A 21,632-nucleotide genomic window follows, 5' to 3' on the forward strand; every position below is an offset into this window, starting at 1 on the left:
TTTTTCCGAATAAACCCCATACTGTAACCCAATTTACTCGATCAATCACGTGATAATTAATCAGAGTTACTAAAAAGAACCAAGATTGAATTAAAAACCATCCACCATGCCATGGTAATAGCAGTAGATTACGTGAAAAAAACGGACCCGAATTAAATTATCCCCTTCGCCGAGAGAGAAATTGACAAAGTCTAGGAATACGTTTTTAAAAAAAAAAAAAAAAGGAAAGATTGTTGGTCTAAATCATTACGTGGCAAACACCCAAAGCGGGAGACTTTAATTAAAACAAAACCAAAGAATAACTAGCTTTTGATATGTATGGACTACTTTGGTGATAAGGGGGACGAACCCACCAGGAGGATTTGACAATTTTGATTTGGCCCACCAAAAGTACCCCTTATCGTTTAGGTGTATGTGGTTATCACAATAAAGAGTAAAAAAGGGGGTAAATTTTTTAAACGTTTCTCTTTATTATTGTATTACTGGGAAATATTTAGTTCTGAACAGCTGGTGGTGGTGGACCGATGGTGAAGGTTTTAAGATAGAAAGAAGGAGAGAAATACTGTTTTCTGTGAGAGACAGAAGAATAGCATAGAAAGATAAAGAAATGTGGCCATTGTTGGTGTTATTGGAGTGTTGTTAGGAGTGGTGGTGGGTCATAAATATCACACGAAAAAAATCTTCTATTCACTCCCACTTCCCGCTCTTTGGCTCTTCTTGAATAATCTTCTTCTCTCTCTCTTCACTGCCTGTTGTTAGTAGTGAAATGTAGGAAAAGACTTGCTACAAGTGAGAGATATGCTGGATAGCTCTCCAAGCAGCAGCTCTGCGCTGAGCTTATCGTTATCATCATCATTCTAATGGATACGCCTGAGAGAAACCGGATCTGCACTCCTAAGTCTAAATTTGAGGTCATCTTTTACCTCCCTCTCCCTCTCTCTTCCGAATTTCTTTTTGTCTAGTCCTAGGGTTAAGAGATGAAAGTATGGGTCTCAATCTGGGTTTTGGTTTTTATTGGAGATTTTTTTGGTTAGGGTTTTAGGTTGATTTGGTGTAAAGTTTGTTCATTTTTATTTTGGGATTAACAAGGGTTTTTAATCTGATTTGATTTTTTTTATTTGGGTTTTCCGATTAACATGTCTCTCAGATGTTGCATGTTGAAGAAGATTAAGTTGGGCTTTTTTTTTGTGAGATTTTGTTTAGATCTTTTGTGGGGAAAAAAATGCTTGTTTTGAGGTAAGTTAGTCTTTGAATCGTTTCTGGAAGGTTAAATTTTTGTTTTTGCTTCTGATGCTTTCTAGGGTTATGAGCTTGGAGAAATTGGTCCATCTCTCATAGAACTCTGTGCATGTTTGAGTCGGCTGTTGTATTCCCACTTCAATCTGGGGTTAATTTCTTCATCTATTTTGTTTTGAAATTTGAGAATTCTAGGAATTCAGTCTACTTGAGGTTCTATGGCTAGAATGCGTTTAGGATTTGGGCCCTCAAATTCTTCTTCTACATGTATGCTTGTTTTGGAAGGTGCATTTGACAGATTCGTGTAATTTCGTGATGAATCTGGGGCTTTTAGGTTCCAGTACCTTTCCTAGCAGTCCTTAAGTTAGTCTTTCGTGTTCTGGTTACTAATTTACTCAATTGGACTTCACATTGTTTAGATCTGTGATGTTTCATGAGATTTCATGTATTTTTGGTGATAACTTACGTAACTTGGAATTTTTGTATGAGCTCAGTTTCCGTTTGAATAGTATTCTTGATTCTAGAAGTTCCGTAGGTTTTGTAGTATAGGTTTTGAAAGGAGATTTGTTGTGTTGTGATTGATTTGGTGGTCCTTGTGATTGATTTGGTGACTTTTGCTGATTTCACATAATCCTTTTGTATGATTATGCTCATGTATCTTGGTGGTGATATGTGTTCCCTACGTCTGATATCTCCTCAGAAAATTGAGTATCATTTTTTGTGATGTCCTAGTTCCATATCACTGTGCTGACGGTATCTAGTATCTACATTCTGCATTCCGAAAAGTAAAAATTAGTAATTAAAAGAATTCTCATTTAGTGGTAATTAGGCTGTAATTGGTACTTCTTTTAGCATTGAGATTGTCACTAGCGTTGTCAGGAAATGTTGTTTGAATTTTGAAATTCTATCTTAAACGCCCTCATGACGTTCCCAAGATGGCTTTGCTATTGTATTTTTCTCTGCTCGATATAATTAGGGGATTATTTGTGACTTGGAAGCTTTTACTAAGATATTTTTAATTCATTTGCAGGACTCTCCGGTCTTCAACTATCTCAACAGTCTTTCTCCTATTAAATCAGTTAGATCTGCAAACATTTCTCAAACGTTTAACTCGCTTAGTTTTTCATCCCCTCCATCTGTATTTACTTCTCCACACGTCAGTTCCCAGAAAGAATCTAGATTTTTAAGAAGGTAAGCGCTGCTTCTTTCGTTATATACACAGTGAAACATGTGCTGTGAATTAAGGTTTTGTTGTTGCTTTTTGTACACAGGAATTTCTTCTCCGACTCAGCAAAATCAGGATTGGCTTCTGAAAATGGAAATGATGGCAATACACGTGTCACAGATGCAGAGACTGCTGAAATCTTCAATTGCTCTGCTGATCCACCACAAAATCCTGATTCAAGGTCTGGTACTAAAGAAGTTCACCTGCCTAATGAGAGTTTAGAGCTCGCGATTGAGCTTCCACGCAAATTGAAGTATGGTTGTGAAAGCCCTGAAAGTAATCCAGTTCCTCGGCATAGATATGGAACAGATTCAGTTAGGGAAATAACTGGCACGTCATCCTCTCTACGTCAATTTGTTCAACCATCCCTTGAAAGATGTTCTTGTCCAAAAAATGGAGTAGAAGTGCAGGAGATATCTCAGCTGGAGCAAAAGAATGATGAAGAAGAAGGATCTGATTGGGAGAATATGATTTCTGATGCCGCTGGACTGTTAGTACTGGATCCTTCCAATGATGCAGAGGCTACAAAGGAGCAACTAAATCCAAACATCAGTTTTCTTAATTCTCAAGCCCCGGACCTCCCACAAGAGGGTTTACCAAAACCTCAATCTGGTTGTCTTGAAAATGATAACTTGGGCACTGCAGAAGGTACGGTGCAAAAAAATACAAATTGTACACCCCAGAAACTACAAAGTACCTCTCGGAGTAAAAAACAGGTTAAGTTTCACAATGAAAAAGTAGACGATAAAGCCGAAAAGGACTGCAAGGTGATTAGCATCTGTATTTTGAACTCAATTTGTGTGATTTATTATGCCCTTTCCATGACTCCATATGTACTCGATTTGGGTGGTCAATATGTTGCATTTATGCAATTTCCACATAAGCATTAGGATAGTCCTTCAAATTCCGGTTGTAGTGCATTGCGTTGTTTGACATTTCTTATATGCACTGATCCCAGCAGCAGCGTGGTACACGAAGGCGCTGCTTACTGTTTGAGATGGGGGGAGGTCAGAAAAGGAGGTTGGTGGATGATTCTAAGAGTGGTTCTTCAAGCTCGCCTTCTGATGGAAAAGTTACTTCAGAAGATAGGCAATTGGTTCCTTTTAAGGCTGGAAATAATTCATCTCCATGCATGGTTCCAGGAATTGGTTTGCACTTGAATGCTCTTGCAGTTAGCGGGAAGGATAATAGGGTGGTTAAACAGGAGAATTTGCCCTCTGGGAAGTCACTGATAAGCATGTCAAGTCATATTACTTCTTTACACACTGTCGAATCTGAGCTACAACCTTTGAATAAAACCTTCTCTCTGAGCTCTTTGGAAAGAGATATCGTTCCAGCTGTTAGTGAAGATCAAGTTATGCAAGATGCTTATCAGGCATCAGTTTTTGGAGTCAGTGAAGAATTTGAGAGTGGCAGCCCTAGGAAGAGGAGGCAAGCTTTCTTTCTATTCAATATTTCACTTTCTTGTGTTGTTTGTGTCTTGGTGCATGTGTTTTAAAAAATCAGATTTTATAAAATGCAGACGCAGGTACGAAAATGGTGGAGATGAGTCTTGCAAGCGCTGTAACTGTAAAAAGTCCAAGTGCTTGAAGCTGTAAGCTGTTTGTTACTTTTGCTTAATTTACTTTGCTTGAGGGTTACATCCTGCTAATGATTAAGAGTCTATACCTACCTGGTTAACATTTTGGAGTAACTTCTGAGTTATAATATGTTCATGGAATTTGAAGGTTTCATTTTCTTCCTGGTATTTTAACGCAGTTACTGTGAATGCTTTGCTGCTGGCGTGTATTGTGTTGAGCCTTGTTCATGTTTGGACTGCTTTAACAAGCCCATTCATGAAGATACTGTTCTAGCAACTCGCAAGCAGATTGAGTCTCGGAACCCTCTTGCATTTGCTCCAAAAGTTATTTCTCATGTGGCAGAAATTGGGGTAAGCAATCAGTTCCACAAGTATTCTTAAGTTTTATTCATTTGGTTTCTGTTTAACTTTATGTGGTATGTTTTCTGTCCATGTAGGAAGAAACTTATAAAACTCCCGCTTCAGCTCGCCATAAAAAAGGATGCAACTGCAAGAAATCAAGTTGCCTAAAGAAATATTGTGAATGCTTTCAGGTTTTTTCCAACTCATTTGACAATACTCAAATATTAGTTTGATTTTTTCACTACTAATTTCTAAATTTTGTTTTATAACATATTCTAATTCATATGCTTTGTTGAAAAGGGTGGTGTTGGATGCTCCATTAACTGCAGATGTGAGGGTTGTAAGAATGCATTTGGCACAAAAGATGGTGAGTATGTTTTATCTCGTCTTTGTTGTGCCCTTTCAGGGAAAACGGAATTTTGTCAGAATTCCAATGTTTCTTACATACTCCTTATTTTTAGGATATGTTCCAAGTGGAGAAGAAATTGAGCCAGAAGGTGAAGAATCTGAAAGCTCTGAAAAGAATAACACGCGGAAAAGTTTGCAGATCAGTGAAGTACACAATGATATAGAAGAACAATATCCAGACCATGTTACACCCATCACACCCTTCCAGATTTGCAGGTAAATAGTTGTCCATTAGATTGGACATTCTTCTCTATCCCTCTCTTTATCAGTCAGACACGCAGACAAAATCTTTCTTCTTTTATTTGCCCATTATGGTACTAATAACCACCCTTAATTTGTAATCCAGGATGTCAGTTCAGCTGGAGTTTTCGTCGTCTTCTGGGAAACCTCCACGACCGTCTATATTCCCTGTTGGATCATCTCCTAGGCTGCTAAGCAACCACATACAACAAATATCGGGGGTTCTTCCCACCCCACTCAAGTTGGAAAAGCAATTCCAGATTGCTGCTCCAGAAGACGAAACTCCTGAATTCTTAAAAGGCAGAAATTCCTCACCTATCAGTGGTGTGAAAACTGCTTCACCAAACGGTAAGAGAGTCTCGCCTCCTCATGGTAAGAGTACTCGGAAATTGGTGCTACAATCTATCCCTTCCTTCCCTTCTCTCACGTTCCATGATCAAACTGATGATCACCAATGAAAGTTTTCCTCATCATGTTCATTGTGACTGTAGTTAGGGTCCCAAGGAATGTTGCTAGTTATAAGAGTAATTTGAGTTTGTATCCCCAGTACTTGTATAATAATAATGAATTTAGCACATTGTAATGTCATGTTATCCTTTTAGAATTCCAGAAACAAAAAATCATGTTTCCCTGGTAGTAGTTCGACTTGTTTTGTTTTTTTCCACGATGGATGGTGTCTCTGAATATCATCTCTAGAACTGATAAAACCTTGTTCCCGAGAAAGTCAGATTGCAGTAGATGCCATATGTTGGCAGATTCAAGTTAAGGTGAATGAAACGACTAGGGTGGGCTGCTATTATTAAATGGGAGTGTGAGGTTTGCTACTAATGAAGCACAAGACTCACTTTGTATAAATATACTTGAACAAACAGCAGCTTGGAAGGTGATGGTCGGATGATTTCACAACACACAAAGTTACAAATGGTGAAGATGGCAGCATCCCAGGGTTTCTTCTAGATGACCCTCTTGAGAAAGGAAGTAGTTCAGGAAACAAACCACTGTGACAACTGACAACATTGTTCAAGAATGACCGATTTATGAGTTCACAATTATATGATTTTGTATGAAAAATGGTCTATGAGGATCCTAATCCCTCATCTCTGTGGATCCATGGACAATGATAAGAGAATTTGCCAGAGGATCAGGATGGTTTGTCATAATCAGAGCAATTTGTGAACTAAATTAATCTTCATCACTACAACCTTATTAGAAAACACTTTCCACCTCCATTTATATTATTATACGAAATCTTCTTCCATTGAGAAAGATAATATAGTTATAAAGAACTCACAACAACCATCTTGCTTTTCCATGGTGGGTTGCTTTTACATGAAATGTACAGAAGACTTCTGAAGCTAAGCTGATAATATCAAGATGCCAAGCATAAAAACTGCTAAAGTACAATATGACGAGAGCAAAACCGCCACAATGTTAGACCAAACTTGCAGAAAACCTTAAGAAAGACTAATGGGTTTACCACACAGTCCTTCCACTTCACTCTCCAAAAGCTGCAACAATTTTGCTTTAGTCCTCCGATAAACCCAAGCTTCACTACTCTTGTCCCAATCAAACCTCGATGGGCCACTGAAAGGAAAGAAAATAACAAAAACACAATGAATTACACAGCGTAGGGCACAACTTCTAGTCCTATAATTTCCCGCCTCAGGCTAGTCCTGAGAACAGTAGATTTTCAAAATGGAATCTGGAAAGTTATAAGGAATGTGAAGGCTGTCATGAATGAGTTTCACGGTAAGATTAAAATGTGCTAAACAAGACCATGCAAAATCAAGACAACATAAGAAACCAAACACTGAACGAGATCATCACATTTGCTGCAACTTCTAGATAGAAACAATTCAACTAATGAATCAGCATGACTATCTTTCCAGATTATTCCAAAAGAGCATTTCAAGTCTAAAGATTGGACAAAAGAAGTACCTCACAGGAGAAGACATCCAAATCTGTCTATTTGGTGTTTGTTTGTTCATTACGTACGTGCCCAATCCGCCAAGCTTTAAGGTTAAAACTTGGTTCTGTCATGTAGATACCCAACGTCACATCAAAACAAGATATACTACAGTTCAAAGGTATCAATTAAATCTTTAAACTACTCAATTGTTCTTACCCCATAATCTACGTCAAAACCATCAAGTTCGACAGAATCGCCATATTCCTGTCATCAAGAAAACAGGCGACATTGCTGCATTAATTTTGTTAACAATAGAAGGTGGCATTTTTATTCCAGACTCTAAAATGAGTGACATTATTTGCCAACTTTGTGGCGTTTACAAGCTAGCCTATGTGGAAAAAAACCATTTCAATACTAAAAAAAGAAAAAGTTCCCGAAAAAGGGTTCTTATGCAGCAAATCAAGAGATGGCAATTGAGTTTTAATTTATGGTGCAATTACCTCAAATTTCTCCTGAAGGTCATGAATAGTAGAATCAGCTAAAGTATGGAATTCATCCTCTCCAAGAAGAGACCTGTTAAATTCAATCATAAATGAAATTAAAATCAAGGGTGTCCAAAATCTATGACCCATTGAATTAACAAGCACAAGAATCACTAAACTAGTACACCAAACTGAAAGATTTTGCAGACCCATAATCTATAGGAGCCGGTCCTTGAGCTTCGTCAAGATTCAATCGACGAGAACAGAAAACCCTAGAAGAGATTATTGAAGTCCAGCAAATGTTTTGTAGAGTTGCAGAAGGTTCATGGACATTTGCAGAGTAAGACGGATATAAGAGAGATGCGAGAGGATGAGCAAGGGCAGGTCTCACTGCTAGGATTTTCCTGGCTAAACACCTGGAAGAAGAAAAGTAAGCCATCTTTTTGCTTTACTCTGATATGCTGCGGGGGACTTATTGGATGACCGTTGCCACAGTATAGGGCCGACGAAGAAACAAACCTAACAATGAGCACCTTGACATCAATGAACATGTTCCACGAATAAATAGTCGATTGTATAACAAGCTAAGATACTATGAATGCAAGTTTCACATAAATAATATATATAACAATTCATATGCATTATAGTAGATTGATAAGAAGAACTTCGAAATAAATAGGAAGAACACATTTACCATGGAATTTAGTCTATTCGAAACTACAGGATGAACCCAATTTGAAGACATTCACAGCAATTTGGCAAAGTTGATCCTCAAATGCGAATATCATTTGACTCAATTATAGTCACACAGGAATGACAAATAGACAACTGACAAGCAGTGAGAAGAGGACTAGCAATAAATTAAAACTTCCGTAAACTTCTAAGGATTCGCACATAACAAGAAGTTCTTCAAGGCCTTTTATCAAACAGTGTTTGAGCATTGTGCATAAATGTCCAACTATTTTACATTCCTTCATATAAACTATCATCTATGAGTTCATTCATCAAAATAAAAATCTCATAATATCTATAAATAACTAAATATATACACATGATAATCTCCATATACGATAGTCATTCGTGGTTTTATTTTTGCAAGGATACATAACAAAGGGGAAACAGAGCAGATTTGGAAGAAAGTAAGAGTTTGAAATAAAGAATTTAGACCACCATACCTTCTTCCAGTTGATTCAATTTGAAATTCGTAAAGAAGGAGAATAAATATATCTAGGTTTCTATTACAGGAAATTCATATGTACACAGAGTTAAATCCTTGAGTCGGTTCCTGTAGGGTCGGGTTCAGAAACTGTACCCGATATCCGTCTCTCCCAAACCGCAACATATCCGGATGTGCTGAGGGCAAATTTGTGTTGCCTGGGGCGGCTATTGAGAAAATCAGAACAAGACTACAAGTCTACAAGTACTTTTTTTAGGTGGCATAAAATAGTTTGGAAAAAACGTATCCATTTATACACTAGCAAAAATTTAATTACAACACCTGTAATATGCAACATCAGGCATTTAACTCTAATTAAAATATCAGGTATTCTACCATGTTGTACTCTCTCCCAGCAATCAACAGAGAAGTTTAATTCTCTAAAATTGTAGATGTGGAAAATCCTACAACTACATCCGAAGATAAACATACACACTCCTAGTGAAGTAAACAAATAAGAGAAACACAACAACACAAGATATACGTGGTTGATTACCTACGTCCACGGGGTAAAGGGATGATCTTATTACTTGATTCAAGGTTACAAAGGATGTATCTTCTCACAAATTCACAAATCTCACTCTTAAGCTCTTGGTGTTCTCTCTTCCCTCACTGATTACTTGCCCTTTAACTCTTTACGTAGCCCTTTATTTATAGTCGTAACTGATGATACATCCATGTTACAGTGTAAGTTGTGGTACATCTTTCTTGATGTCCTTCTCGGGTTAGGAATAAAGTTTAGTCCGAGATTCCGGGCCGAGCCTAGCAATACCTTCTCATGATGTCCCCTTGTCCGATGTCGTCTGCTTAATGAATGCTGCTGATGTCACCCTAGATATATTTAGCCGAGTCTTACTTTGACCAGATTCTTCTTATCTTTTCAACTACTTCGTCAGTGCATTTATTGCTCTTGTACTCGATGGCCATCTCTTCAGTCACCTCCAACCTTTACACGTATTGTCTTCACGGGTTCCCTTGATATCTCTTTTCTCGCGCCAAGGCCAAATAAGGTGATTTGGTGCTTCGCAGTTCATCTATTATCGATGCTTCACTACCTAGGATTGTTCCACCTGGACTTGTGGATTATTTGCACCTACATTTATGCCCCTTCTTTCACTCGTGTGACCGACACGAGGGGAAGAAACTGCTTCGTCTTCCACGTCCTCTCCCATGTCGTATTTCACGTCATGTTGTTCCCCACTACAGTCGTCTTTATGACTTGTTTGACCTCCTATGTCGGTTACCACTGCTGAGGGTATAAATTCGTCCCTTAAACCCTTGGTCTTTTATTTCGCCTTTTTCAGAGAACAGCCTTCTCTCTCTTCCTTCAACTGCTGCTACATCGTTTCTTTGTCTTCTGATTTCCTTGAGAAACTGAATCACCCTTTGTTCATTTCGTGACTCCCTCCATCGCTGCCGATGTGTCTTCGTTGCTTGTCTTCATACCTTTCAGTTCGAGTTTTGTTGTTTCTGCTCTTCAATGGCTTCTTCAACCCCTTCCATGACAGAAAAAAGGTGTGTGAGTTATACCTTTTCTGATGACGATGGCGCTCCTCTTGATTCCTTGCTTATTATTGATAGTCCTTCTAATCATGATTCCCGTTCCCTTAATTTTATCCTCTCTGATGGTTCTCCTTCATTTTCATGTAGGAATGACAAGAAAGTTTCCACGGACTTGACTGATGAACAGTTCATCAAACAGTTGAAGAATGATTTTGATCTTCATGGTTATGACATCAGGCTCTTATCGGGCCAAATAGGCGTTCTGAAGAAAAATGACGTTATGAATTTCCCTCACTCGGCCGAGGCGACCGTCATCACCAAAGGTAAATTGGAGCTCGGGATACGCTTCCCTCTGTACAACCCTAGGCGTCTGTTTATGTATGAGGCTCTTTCGTAGATTCGTCCTCATCGTGCCTTAGCTCAGTGGAATGGCAATACTTTTCGTCTCATAAACGAGTGGGAGAGACGAGGTCGGGGCGAGTGTACTCCTACCGCCTGGTCAACCTATGATTCGTCTGAAGCAGGCGACTATACTCCCGCCAGTTTTGCTGCCAACTACCGGAGTGGGACTTCCACTAATGGTGATCTCGCCGTTTTTGCTGCTAGTCCTCACCGCAATAAGACTATACCTGAGGGTTTCAAGAAGCTTCTTTTGGACGAGGACCCTGAGGATAAGACGACTAACAAGCATGCCCGACATACCAGTGACGTAGCTTGGGAACGAGTTCCACTTGCTATTCACGGTCCTCTTCTCAAAGACAAGTTTCCTCCTCCAGCCGAGCCCTATCCATTTTGGGTGGTGAACATCGATCGGGTAAGTTGCTTCGTCTGTTTTAACTTTGTCGGCCCGGGTATCCAGATGGTCCATGTCTTGATTTATTGTTGTTTTGCAGTCTCAGTCTCAAAGTAGTCAATTTAAGGCTTCGGTTTCTAAGAAGAGGGATAGGGGTCCTAGCACAGGAGTCGAGGGAGAGGCAAGGAATATAACAAATATACTTCTCTACCTACAATACATGTACTTTCCCCTATTTGTTGCCTTGAACGGATCTAACGAAGACTCATGTGCAGAAATCGAAAGCTGGTAGGGGAGATGTGGAGAATGCTTCGGTGACTGAGGGTGAGGACCCCGACGAGCGGCTTCCCTTGACTCATTTTCTGAGAAAGTTGTCTCATAAATCTTCTGATATTTCTTCTACCGTTGTAGGTGGTAAGCCTAGTGGAAAAGAATCGAAGGGCGATGAATCTGCCCCAGGGGAAGTTAAGCCCCAACAATCTGCTGGTAGAAGTGTCACCCTCGCCGATGGTGTTGTGCTCCTTGTTTCTGATGGTGATGATGATGAAGATATTTTTGACGAGGAGGAAAGTACTGGTGGTGTGGGCGAAAAAGAGGATCCGACGCCGGCAGAAGAGTCTGGTGCTGGTGAAGAAAATGTTGTCCTTGAGGGCGTGTTGTTGGAAAATGTTCCTCCAGTTATTTCTGCCCCGATATCGGGTGGGACTACCTTCTTTACTATCTCGGGTCCGATGTGCAATTCTCTAGGGGCTCTCACTTCTCCCGACTTTGCCTCTCTGTCCAATGATCAGATGATCAATGTTGTGTCTTTGTACCCTGCCGGTCTGAAGGGCACTTTTGATCAGATGGTGAGTTGTTTTTCTTTAACCATACATTTATAACGTGGAGTGGTTGTTAACTATCATAATGTTTTCAGGCTGCCAATAAGGAGTTGTTGGATGCTTCTCTACGGCAAAGGGAGCTAGCAGAGAAGGAGAGTCTTCGTCTCCAATTAAAGCAAAAGCAGGAGGGAGCCCGAGAGTTAGAGAAACGACTGGCCGAGACCCAAGGTATTTGTTCGACACCTACCTCTTTATGATTGATTCGATTAGTGCCAATATCTTAAGCCTAGTACTATTTTCCTAGCCGAGATGTCTAGTATTGATGCCGACGCTGCTTAGGAGTATTGTTTGTTGAAGAGAAATTTAGATATTGAACGAAGCCATGTTGTAAATCTTCACCAAAGGATTTTTAATAAGGATGACAAAATTGATCGTCAAGAAGCCGAACTTGAGGAGATCCGAGACAAACTATACCGCTATGAGACCTTTGAATATGTGCCCGAGGAGCTAGGTAATATGCGGGTGAGTATTTACCGAGCCCAAGGTATTGCCGCCGATAGAGCTCTGTTGGTCGATAATTTGGAAGGCCAGCGTGAATGTTTAAGGCGTCAGAACATGGAATTGCATGCTGATCGTCAGCGCATTCTAGAGGAAAAAGATGTCACAGATAGGTCCAATCAAGAATTACAATGAAGGCTTCAAAACTTTAGCCAAGTATCCGAAGAGTTGGAATGGGTTCGGGCTCAGTTGTTGGGTCTGCAGATGGCACATGATCGACAGAAGGCCGATTGGAGTGATCATAAGAAATATTGCCCCAGAAATGAGTTTAATGAACAGCGTTATCATGAGTTAACTTCCAAGATTTCATCCCTTGAGTGTAGTCTACTTAAGTACGAGGAAACCGTTAAAGTAGTTTTTCCCTTGCTTGAAGGTGTTGTAGCCCGCATTGTGTTGTGTTTTCTCATGTTTTGATGTTATGATGTTGGTGCCCCTGTTACTAATCATCTTTTCTCATTTGCATTTGAACAAGGAAAAGTGAAGTCGCTGGAGGAGGAAGCTGCTCGGCTAAAGGCGAGGGAGACCCAGCTACTCAGGCAGGTAGCCATTGCCGAGGCGGAATCGCTTCAACTGGCTCAGGATATTGCGGCCGAGAAAGAAAAGTTCAACACCGAGCTTATCGTCAAGGTCAAAGATGGTGTGAAGGCGGTCATGTATAAGAAGCGAGCCGATGCTGCTGCTAAGAAGGCTGGTTCGGGATCAGTTCCACCAAAGGCCTGAGTAGATCTTTTGTAGTGTTGCGCCACTATTATGCTCCTTATGTTGGGCTGTAATTCGTTTGAACATCCTCATTTTTTCTAACATCTTCTTTTAAGGGGTGCTGCTTCGCCAACCGGTTTGTTTTAATCAGTTTCTGACATTTTTATGCTTGTTGCTACGATCACATTTCGTTGTTTTGTTATAATATGTCCATGTTTTCCTGCATGAAATTTAACTAGTTAGTGTAAAGTCCATTTCTGTCGAACACATCCAACAGGGAGGGTCATCGGGCCCAATGCCATGTCCCGATTGAGGTATCTCATCACCGTCATTTTGATCTGGTGGTAGGGTATTCGGTCATTCCTAAGTTTTATTGGCTCGATATCCCAAGAAGTTATCAATTAACTAGCTTGGGCAAGTGATTTCGGTCACTTGCGATGGGAGCAATGTTGTATGCTGGACTATCGGGTACTCGTGCCCCGACAATCGGCCACAGGTTTCCGACCACCAGGGCCCTTAGACTACCTCGGCACTTGTACATTGCCATTTCCCCGAGTTCGAATAGACCGCGAGTGTAAGACACCTCGGCACTTGCACACTGCCATCACCTCGAGTAAGAATGTCCATTCGAGTATAAGTCACCTCGGTACTTGCACACTGACGTCGCCCCGAGTACGAATGACCATTAGACGCAATTGTCACATTCCCTACCCCACGTGGAATTTTAAGGAAATAAATCACAGAATATCATACATGTTTATACACCTCTCATGGGTGATATAGCTTCAGATGTTGAGTGTTCCACGGTCTCGTCTCGGGTGTTCCGTCTGGTTTCAATATCTTATACACTCCTTCTCCGACATTTTCCACAATGGTATATGGTCCGCCCCATCATGCCGTTAATTTCCCGCCTTTGTTGTCACGCTCGTAGCTGGGTAGCTCCTTCAATAAAAATTGCCCGTGTTGAAATTCTCTCGGTCGGGCTCGTTTGTTGTATTCACGTTGTAACCTCCTTTGGTAGTTTTCCATTTTTTTAGAGTCATTTCTCTAGTTTCTTCTAAGTCATCGAGCTTAGCTAAAATAAGGTATGTTGAGATGTTTCTTTTCCACGCCTCGGTCCTTGTAGTAGGTATCATTGCCTCAGTTGGAAGGATGGCTTCAGTCCCATATGTTAGCATAAAAGGTAATAAGTCGTTCGCGTCCCTGCGGGTGGTCTTATATGCCCACAGAACATTGTAGAGCTCCTCACACAACTCGCCGTATTCTCCATCCAACTTCTTCTTTAGGTTGTCGGCTATGGTTTTGTTTGTGATCTCGGCTTGCCCATTAATTTGAGAATAAATAGGTGTAGCCTTGCTTTTGAAGATGTTATAGGTTTTAAACAATATGTCAATGTTCTTTCCTTGGAGTTGTTTTCCATTGTCCGAGACAATTGCCGCCGGCACGCCAAAACGACAGATAATGTGTTCCCAGATGAAGCGAAAAACGTCTTTATCCCGAATGTGCCTTAGCGGTGCCGCCTCCACCCATTTGGTGAAGTAGTCAGTAGCCACGATCAAGTATTTTCTCTGCCCCGACCCGACATGTAGGGGCCCTACGATATCGATTCTCCACTTGGCGAAGGGCCAGGGGCTAATCACTGAGTTCAGATTTACTGCGGGCGCATGTATCTTTTTTCCAAACTTTTGGCATTCATCGCAGATTAATGCCATGTGTTTTGCGTCGTCATTCATGTACGGCCAGAAATATCCCATGGTCTTAGCTCGGGCTGGCAGGCTTCGACCCGAGCTGTGATTACCCGCAGCCCCTTAATGCAACTCATTCAGGATTGAGTGTCCTTCCTCTTTGCTTAGGCATCACAATAGTGGTCCTAGGTAGGACTTCCTATACAAAACACCGTCTCGTAGTTCGTAGGCCGCTGCTTTGCTTTTGATTTTGTTGATCTCGGGTCGCCCTTTAGGCAATTCTCCTGTCTCCAGATATTGGTGAATGGGTTTTCGCCAATCGTCGTCTTCGTATTTATCAGCTGTAGTTACCGCTACATATTCTTTTATGTCTACTGGCTCAGGTACAGATGGCATCATGATTCTCATGACTCTAATACCTTCAATGCTCGAGTCTGTTAGCATGGAGACGATGTATGCCAGTGCATCTGAATGTCGATTGTCTTTTTTGCAGATGTGTCAGAACTTGATGTTGGGTATCTGGACGATATAAAATTGGGCGAGCTCCCAATACTTCTGCAATACTTGATCATGTATAGCATATTGTCCATTGATCTGCCTAATGACTAGCTGAGAGTCACTAGTCAGTCTTACATCGTGAATCCCCATTTCTACTATCATCCGTAAAGCATGCATCACGGCCTCGTACTCGGTGACATTGTTTGTTGCCTTAAATTCCAACCTAAAGGAGTGAACCATCTTCTTCCCCTTTGGTGTGTTGAAGACTAGCCCTAGGCCCGACCTGTCTTTATTGGATGACTCATCGACGAAGACTTCCCATCGCGTCGGACTACAAGTTTCAAGGAGGTCAGATGGATCTTCTCGGTCTTCTTCCATGCCCGGAATGTCTTCTATCTCATCCTCATCGTCTAAAGGGAAGTCCGCCAGAAACTCGGCCCTGCATGTGCCTTTATTGTTGTTCTCATTTCATAGAAGATTTTGATTTGCGCACTCCATTTGGAAATCCGTCCTGATCTCACTGCACTGTCGAGCACTGATTTTATGGAAGATTTTGTAAGCACTCGAATTCTGTGCGTTTGGAAGTACGTTCGGAGTTTTTGTGTTATGGATACTAAGGCTAGTATTAGTTGCTCAATTCTGGTGAAGTTCTTCTCTGCTGGGTTCATGGTTTTGCTTATGAAGTACACGGGCTTCTCTTCTGCCCCCACATTTTTGACTAAGACTGCACTTATGGCATAGCTCGTTCCCCCAAGATATAGGGTAAGCACTTCATCGGGGTCGGGTCTTTGCAAAACTGGTAGGCTCGCGAGATGTTGCTTAATATTTTGGAATGCATCCTCACATTCCTCGCTCAACTTGAATTTTTCTCCTTTTCTTAACGTTCCGAAGAAGTCTTTACATTTATTTGAGGACCGTGAAATGAATCGCCCTAATGCCGCCAAATTACCGTTTAACCGTTGTACGTCTTTTATTGTCACCGGGAACGGCATTTCCAACACGACCCTAATCTTTTCTGGGTCGGCTTCTATACCTTTAAAAGTGATTATTGTTCCCAGAAACTTACTCGAGGTAACCCAAAAGGTGCATTTGGCCCGGTTTACTCGCATCTTATATTTTCTCATGGTTCGAAATATTTCCTTAAGATCGTCAATATGGTTGGCTGCCACTTTGCTTTTAACTAACATCTCGTCCCCATAAACCTCGATGGTGTTGTGTATTTTGTCCTCGAACATGTCCTCCACCAACCTTTGATAAGTGGCGCCGGAGTTCCTCGACCCGAACGGAATTTTGGTGTAGCAATATAGCCCTCTGGGTGTGAAGAAAAACGTATGTTGATCCTCGGGAGCTAGGGGAATTTGATTATATCCCGAATATCCATCCATCAGTGTTATCGCCTTGTACCCAACTATGGACTCTACCAGTTGATCGATGTTGGGGAAGGGAAAGTTGTCCTTTGGTCAGGCCTTATTCAAGTCGCTGAAGTCGATGCAGATTCTGACCCCTCCATTCCTTTTAGGGACTATCACCATATTAGATATCCACTGGGGATATTGAGCCTTCCGAATGATCCCCGCTATCTGTAGCTTTTTTAACTCGGCCTCTACCGCTGCTTGCAACTCGGGTGCAATTCTCCGCATTTTTTGTCGGATCGGTTTGAATATATGATCTATCCTTAGCTTGTGTGAGCATACCTCTGGGTCGATTCCCTCCATATCATGCATTTTCCAGGCGAACACATCCATGTGTTCCTTTAACAAGGTTATTAACTGATCTGTTTGTTCGTCTGATAGGAGGGTTCCAATATTTACTAACTTAGGTTCCTCCTCGGTCCCCAAGTTGACTTGTCGGGTATTCTCTAAGGCCGAGAAGTTGGGCTTCAATTCTTCGACCGATGTCGCCTCTTTTAATTGATATAAGATCTCTGGCTCGCCCGTTTCATAGGCTGCAATGGCTTGTGAGAGCACCTTCTCCAACTCTTCCGCTGCCTTAGCCTCCTTAACTTGTTCTTTTCTCGGCGCTGTCCTGACGGCCTTTCCTCATTTTGTTGAATATCCAACTGCATACATTTTCTTGCAGCCTGTGGTTCGCCTAGTACTTCTACAACCCCTCGGTGAGATGGGAACCTTAATTTCTGATGGTATGCCGATGCCACCCCTTTGATACCCGCGATCCAAGGTCTGCCGAGAATAGCCTCATAGGGCGATACGACATCCACTACACAGAAGGTGGTAAGTGTGTCCAAGTAACCATGTCCGTCCGAGACTCTGAGAGTGACCTCCCCCTTTGGCACGGTCACTGTACCATTGAATCCGTAGATCCGATAAGTTGTAGGGATCAAAATGTCATCTGATAACTCCATCCTCTTGAATGTGTCATAAAATAGGACCTCGATTGAGCTTCCACTGTCCATCAGTATCCTTTTCACCACCCACCCTCCCACTCCTCGATAAGTAAGGTAACTACTAAGGGATCTCCATGTGCTTGGCCATTTAATGGGACGTCTTTGGCTGAAAAGGTGATCGGTTGCATCATCCATGGTTCCATAGGCAAGGTTTTAGCTACGCTAAGGATTTCTTTTCCAGCCCGATCTCTCTTGCAGATTCTAGAAGTGATGATTCCCCCTAATTCGGATCCTTGGGTTGCAGAGTGTGAAATGGTGTTGCAGGTGAACTGAGTTCCTCGGTCGATCCTCACTTGATGCACAGGAGCATCGGGCTGCTGGGTCGATGTCGGAGTTGTCTTAACAAAATATCGTAAGTAGCCGTCTCGGATCAAATGCTGGAAAATATCTTTTACCTCTCGGCAGTTGTTAGTTGAGTGGCCTCGGTACTGGTGGTAATGACAAAACTCGGGATGGTTTCTTGTCTCATCAAACTGGATTCCTCTAGTCTTTGGGTATCTGATGTCATTTCTCTTTTCTAATTCCTTGAATATTTCCTCTAATGATGCATTCAGAGGCGTGTACGTTCTTGGTTCATGACAAGATTTCTTTCCTTTCTCAACCCATTCCTTCTTGCCCGAGCCTTGTTGTGGTGCCATCGGCCTTTTTTCTGATCGTTTTGGGTCCTCGCAAGGAACATGTTCCACCGACGCGCTGGCTTCTTGTACTCCTCTATCCTGCGCCCCTTCTTGTATCTCCTCTAATGCGATGTAATGCTCTTGCATCTTCCTCATCTCCCTTAATGTTTGCGGTTTCTCAGTATACATTGCTATCCAAATAGGGTCAGATTTTCCAATGAATTTTCGAACCCGAAAATATGTTGGCCGATAGGTACTTTCCCTATATCGGTGCACATCTTCCTCCATCTGTCCGTTAGAGATCTTAAGGGTTCCCTGAACCTGCGTGCCAGTGTGAAAAGTTTTTTCACCCTTGGGAGAGAAATGTTGTTATGCATGTATGTTTCAAGAAATGTTTCCACTAGGACGCCATAATTTCCAATGGACTCATCAGGCAAATTATAGAACCAATTCTTCGCCTCGCCTTCTAGACTAGCTGGGAAAAACTTGCACATAACCACGTCATAGTTCTTCCATTGTAATAGGGAAATGCTATACATCTTGATGTGCTCTCCTGCATCTCTTGTGTCGTCAAACTTGGATGGGAAGGTTGGAAGTGTACGCTTTGGAGGGAACGGTGCTCGTTCAAGTTCCTTGGTGAAAGGAGTTTTTTGTGCTTCGCTAATCACCTCTGCCAACTTACTGTCCTCGCCGTCTCCAGCCAACTTCTTAACCATCTCCTCAAGTTCCTTGAGTTTAGCCTCAGTCGCCGCCCCAGGTCTCCCATTATGCACTTCTTCATCGGTCGAAGAATTCTCGAGAGGACCATACCCGCTTCTTGTTCGGTTAGGGTCGGGTATACGTCCTCGGACTAGGGGAGGATTTCGAGTTCATCCTGATCGGGTGTGACTGCTGGAATATCCTCGGCTTGATGACCCTCGTGACCCAGACCTCTGATTTCGAAGTTGATAGTTTTCATGCTCTAGTGCCAGGTTCCTTCTCTGTAATTCCCTCATCATGTCTTCATGTCTCCTATGATTGGCCAGAATTGCTAGCAGTGTCGGGTCGGTGCTCTCGTGACTGGAATGACCATTTCCTTGGTTCCCTACCATATTGGGTGGTGGGACTAGTGGTGGGACAGGAGGAGCTACGGGGGCAGCGGTTGCGATTGGAGGGATGTCTCGGGTGGTGTTACCTAATTCTAGGTGCACTCGCCTAAGCCTCTCGCCTTCTTGTTTCAAAGCCATCCAATATTCCGCACGTTGCCTAGCTCGTCTACGATCCTCTCACATCATTCGTGCTTCCTCGTCTTCCTCTGTGTCCGATGCAGCCATTCTGTCTATAATCTCCCCTCGTCTCATTTGTCTCGGGTCGATCCTTAGTTCTCTCGGGGTGAGATCATCGTCTTGGCCTAAGTCGACTTCCTCATTAACAGTTACCATGCCTCCACCCGGTGCCCGTGACTCTTCTTGTTGATGCTGTCGACTGTTCTGTTGTCGAGAGTCTGTTACTCATTCCTGCGCGCTAGTTCCTGTTACAGTTCGATTCCACAGGATCCTACCCGTCCCGGAAGTACTTGACATCGGCTCGGGTATGATTGATACTCTTCGGCTCTCCCTTCCCTACCTACGTTAGAAAAATAGACAGCGCCTCACTTTGGACTGTTTTCGAAAAAGTTAAGGACGAAGTACAGCAGTTCTGAATTTCAGAAAAAGAAAAAGTTCACCCAAGTACGAATCCTTTTTACTTCAACTTGCTGAACTCGGCAAAAAAGGTTGTTTTGACTAATAAGATAATCTTTTGAAATATTGTTTTGTTACGCCTCTTTCGGTACTTTTGGTATGCATTAATCATTATTTGTCCTAAAATTCTTTGTGCCAGAAATCATTAATCATTCGTACGTTTAGTCGGGAAATTTCTTTCTTGGCTAAGGTTTGTGGTGATGACCTCTGTCAATCGATCTGTAGGTGTCTCAACATCACAAGTTATCCAAACAAGTTTTCTCTTCCTTTTGGCTTTGTGATGATGTTGTAGGGCTCTTGTGATAGGATTAAGATGAGACTATCGTCAAAGTGCTCATCGTACCCTTTTCTAGCCATAGCTTTGGAAAACCCTAACGCAATGATTTCGAGTTGATTTTGCCGCTGCTACTGTTGTGATTAAGTAACCCACAACGTAACATGACTAGCGAGACGGAGTTTTTTCTAGCTTCTACCAAGCATCAAAGATGATTCTTTTGGGAGCTTCGAATCTTTCTAGCCACTCGTTTTAGTCATAAAAGAAAACACAGTCGACCATAACTCAAATCTGAAATTTTAATTAAAACTGTTTCAAGGGTTTTGACATAAAGAAAATGTTTTTAAAAACATAAATCACAAGCTTCTTTGACTCGAAATCATAAGATAAGAAAATTTTTGATTAACATGCGACGAGAACCTTGTTTCACAAGAGCAAAACAGCTCTGACTGTTGACAGGATTTTTCGACTCTAAATCAGGACTTTACAAGCTCGACGAAAATTAGATGAAAACAAAGTAGCAGATCCAAGTTTTGAAGAAGGAAAAAAAAAGCTTTTAAAGACTCATCTATCAACTCATATTCCTCAACCATAAGAGTCTTTCACTTAGCGTCAACTAACATCAAAAGATGTTTTAGGAGCTTTTGACTCTCTCTTTAATGGCTTTGATGCAAGGTACCAAAAGATGTTACACGTTCCCCTTAGTCGGCGCCAGAATGTAGATGTGGAAAATCCTACAACTACATCCGAAGATAAATATACACACTCCTAATGAAGTAAACAAATAAGAGGAACACGAGAACACAAGATATACGTGGTTCAGTATGATTACCTACGTCCACAGGGGTAAAGGGATGATCTTATTACTTGATTCAAGGTTACAAAGGATGTATCTTCTTACAAATTCACAAATCTCACTCTTAAGCTCTTGGTGTTCTCTCTTCCTTCACTGATTACTTGCCCTTTAACTCTCTACATAGCCCTCTATTTATAGCCGTAAGTGATGATACATCCAAGTTACAGTGTAAGTTGTGGTACATCTTTCTTGATGTCCTTCTCGGGTTAGGAATAAAGTTTAGTCCGAGATTCTGGGCCGAGCCTAGCAATACCTTCTCATGATGTCCCCTTGTCCGATGTCGTTTTCTTAATGAATGATGCCGATGTCGCCCTAGATATATTTAACCGAGTCTTACTTTGACCAGATTCTTCTTATCTTTTCAACTACTTCGTCAGTGCATTTATTGCTCTTGTACTCGATGGTCATCTCTTCAGTCACCTCCAACCTTTACACGTATTGTCTTCACGGGTTTCCTTGGTATCTCTTTTCTCGCGCCAAGGCCAAATAAGGTGATTTGGTGCTTCGCAGTTCATCTGTTATTGATGCTTCACTAACTAGGATTGTTCCACATGGACTTGTGGATT

General features: G+C 41.7%; 2 protein-coding genes across 3 annotated transcripts; one reads left to right on the plus strand and one right to left on the minus strand.

The window, feature by feature from the left end:
- Positions 1-560: 560 nt before the first annotated feature.
- On the plus strand, positions 561-5,666 carry LOC113357744 (protein tesmin/TSO1-like CXC 3). 2 transcript variants are annotated; one of them, XM_026601193.1, is made up of 10 exons: positions 561-911; positions 2,267-2,427; positions 2,508-3,228; positions 3,420-3,892; positions 3,984-4,055; positions 4,220-4,391; positions 4,478-4,573; positions 4,683-4,749; positions 4,844-5,006; positions 5,137-5,666. In XM_026601193.1, exons 1-10 carry the CDS (start codon positions 861-863, stop codon positions 5,486-5,488), a joined length of 2,328 nt encoding a protein of 775 aa, XP_026456978.1. In that variant the 5' UTR covers positions 561-860; the 3' UTR covers positions 5,489-5,666. The 2 variants fall into 2 exon arrangements, with proteins under 2 accessions (XP_026456978.1, XP_026456979.1); XM_026601194.1 differs by having other exon boundaries at positions 3,423-3,892.
- Positions 5,667-6,236: 570 nt separating this feature from the next.
- LOC113357745 (frataxin, mitochondrial-like) lies at positions 6,237-8,670 on the minus strand. The gene is made up of 6 exons (XM_026601195.1): positions 8,597-8,670; positions 7,631-7,940; positions 7,440-7,512; positions 7,156-7,203; positions 6,969-7,063; positions 6,237-6,614 (listed from the first exon to the last, which is right to left on the minus strand). Exons 2-6 carry the CDS (start codon positions 7,858-7,860, stop codon positions 6,485-6,487), a joined length of 576 nt encoding a protein of 191 aa, XP_026456980.1. The 5' UTR covers positions 7,861-7,940; positions 8,597-8,670; the 3' UTR covers positions 6,237-6,484.
- Positions 8,671-21,632: the final 12,962 nt, after the last annotated feature.

The sequence above is a fragment of the Papaver somniferum genome, chromosome 3 (assembly GCF_003573695.1).
Source record: "Papaver somniferum cultivar HN1 chromosome 3, ASM357369v1, whole genome shotgun sequence".
NCBI classification, from domain to species: domain Eukaryota; kingdom Viridiplantae; phylum Streptophyta; class Magnoliopsida; order Ranunculales; family Papaveraceae; genus Papaver; species Papaver somniferum.

Bases quoted from the DNA above. Each gene is read 5' to 3' on its own strand.
- LOC113357744 (XM_026601193.1), top strand. From the start codon at position 861: ATGGATACGCCTGAGAGAAACCGGATCTGCACTCCTAAGTCTAAATTT. The intron at 4,056-4,219 runs GTAAGCTGTTTG...ATTTTAACGCAG, and splicing joins AAGTCCAAGTGCTTGAAGCT to TTACTGTGAATGCTTTGCTG. The intron at 4,574-4,682 runs GTTTTTTCCAAC...TTTGTTGAAAAG, and splicing joins AATATTGTGAATGCTTTCAG to GGTGGTGTTGGATGCTCCAT.
- LOC113357745 (XM_026601195.1), bottom strand. From the start codon at position 7,860: ATGGCTTACTTTTCTTCTTCCAGGTGTTTAGCCAGGAAAATCCTAGCA. The intron at 7,513-7,630 runs GTCTGCAAAATC...TGAATTTAACAG, and splicing joins CCGGCTCCTATAGATTATGG to GTCTCTTCTTGGAGAGGATG. The intron at 7,204-7,439 runs GTAATTGCACCA...TCTTGATGACAG, and splicing joins ACCTTCAGGAGAAATTTGAG to GAATATGGCGATTCTGTCGA.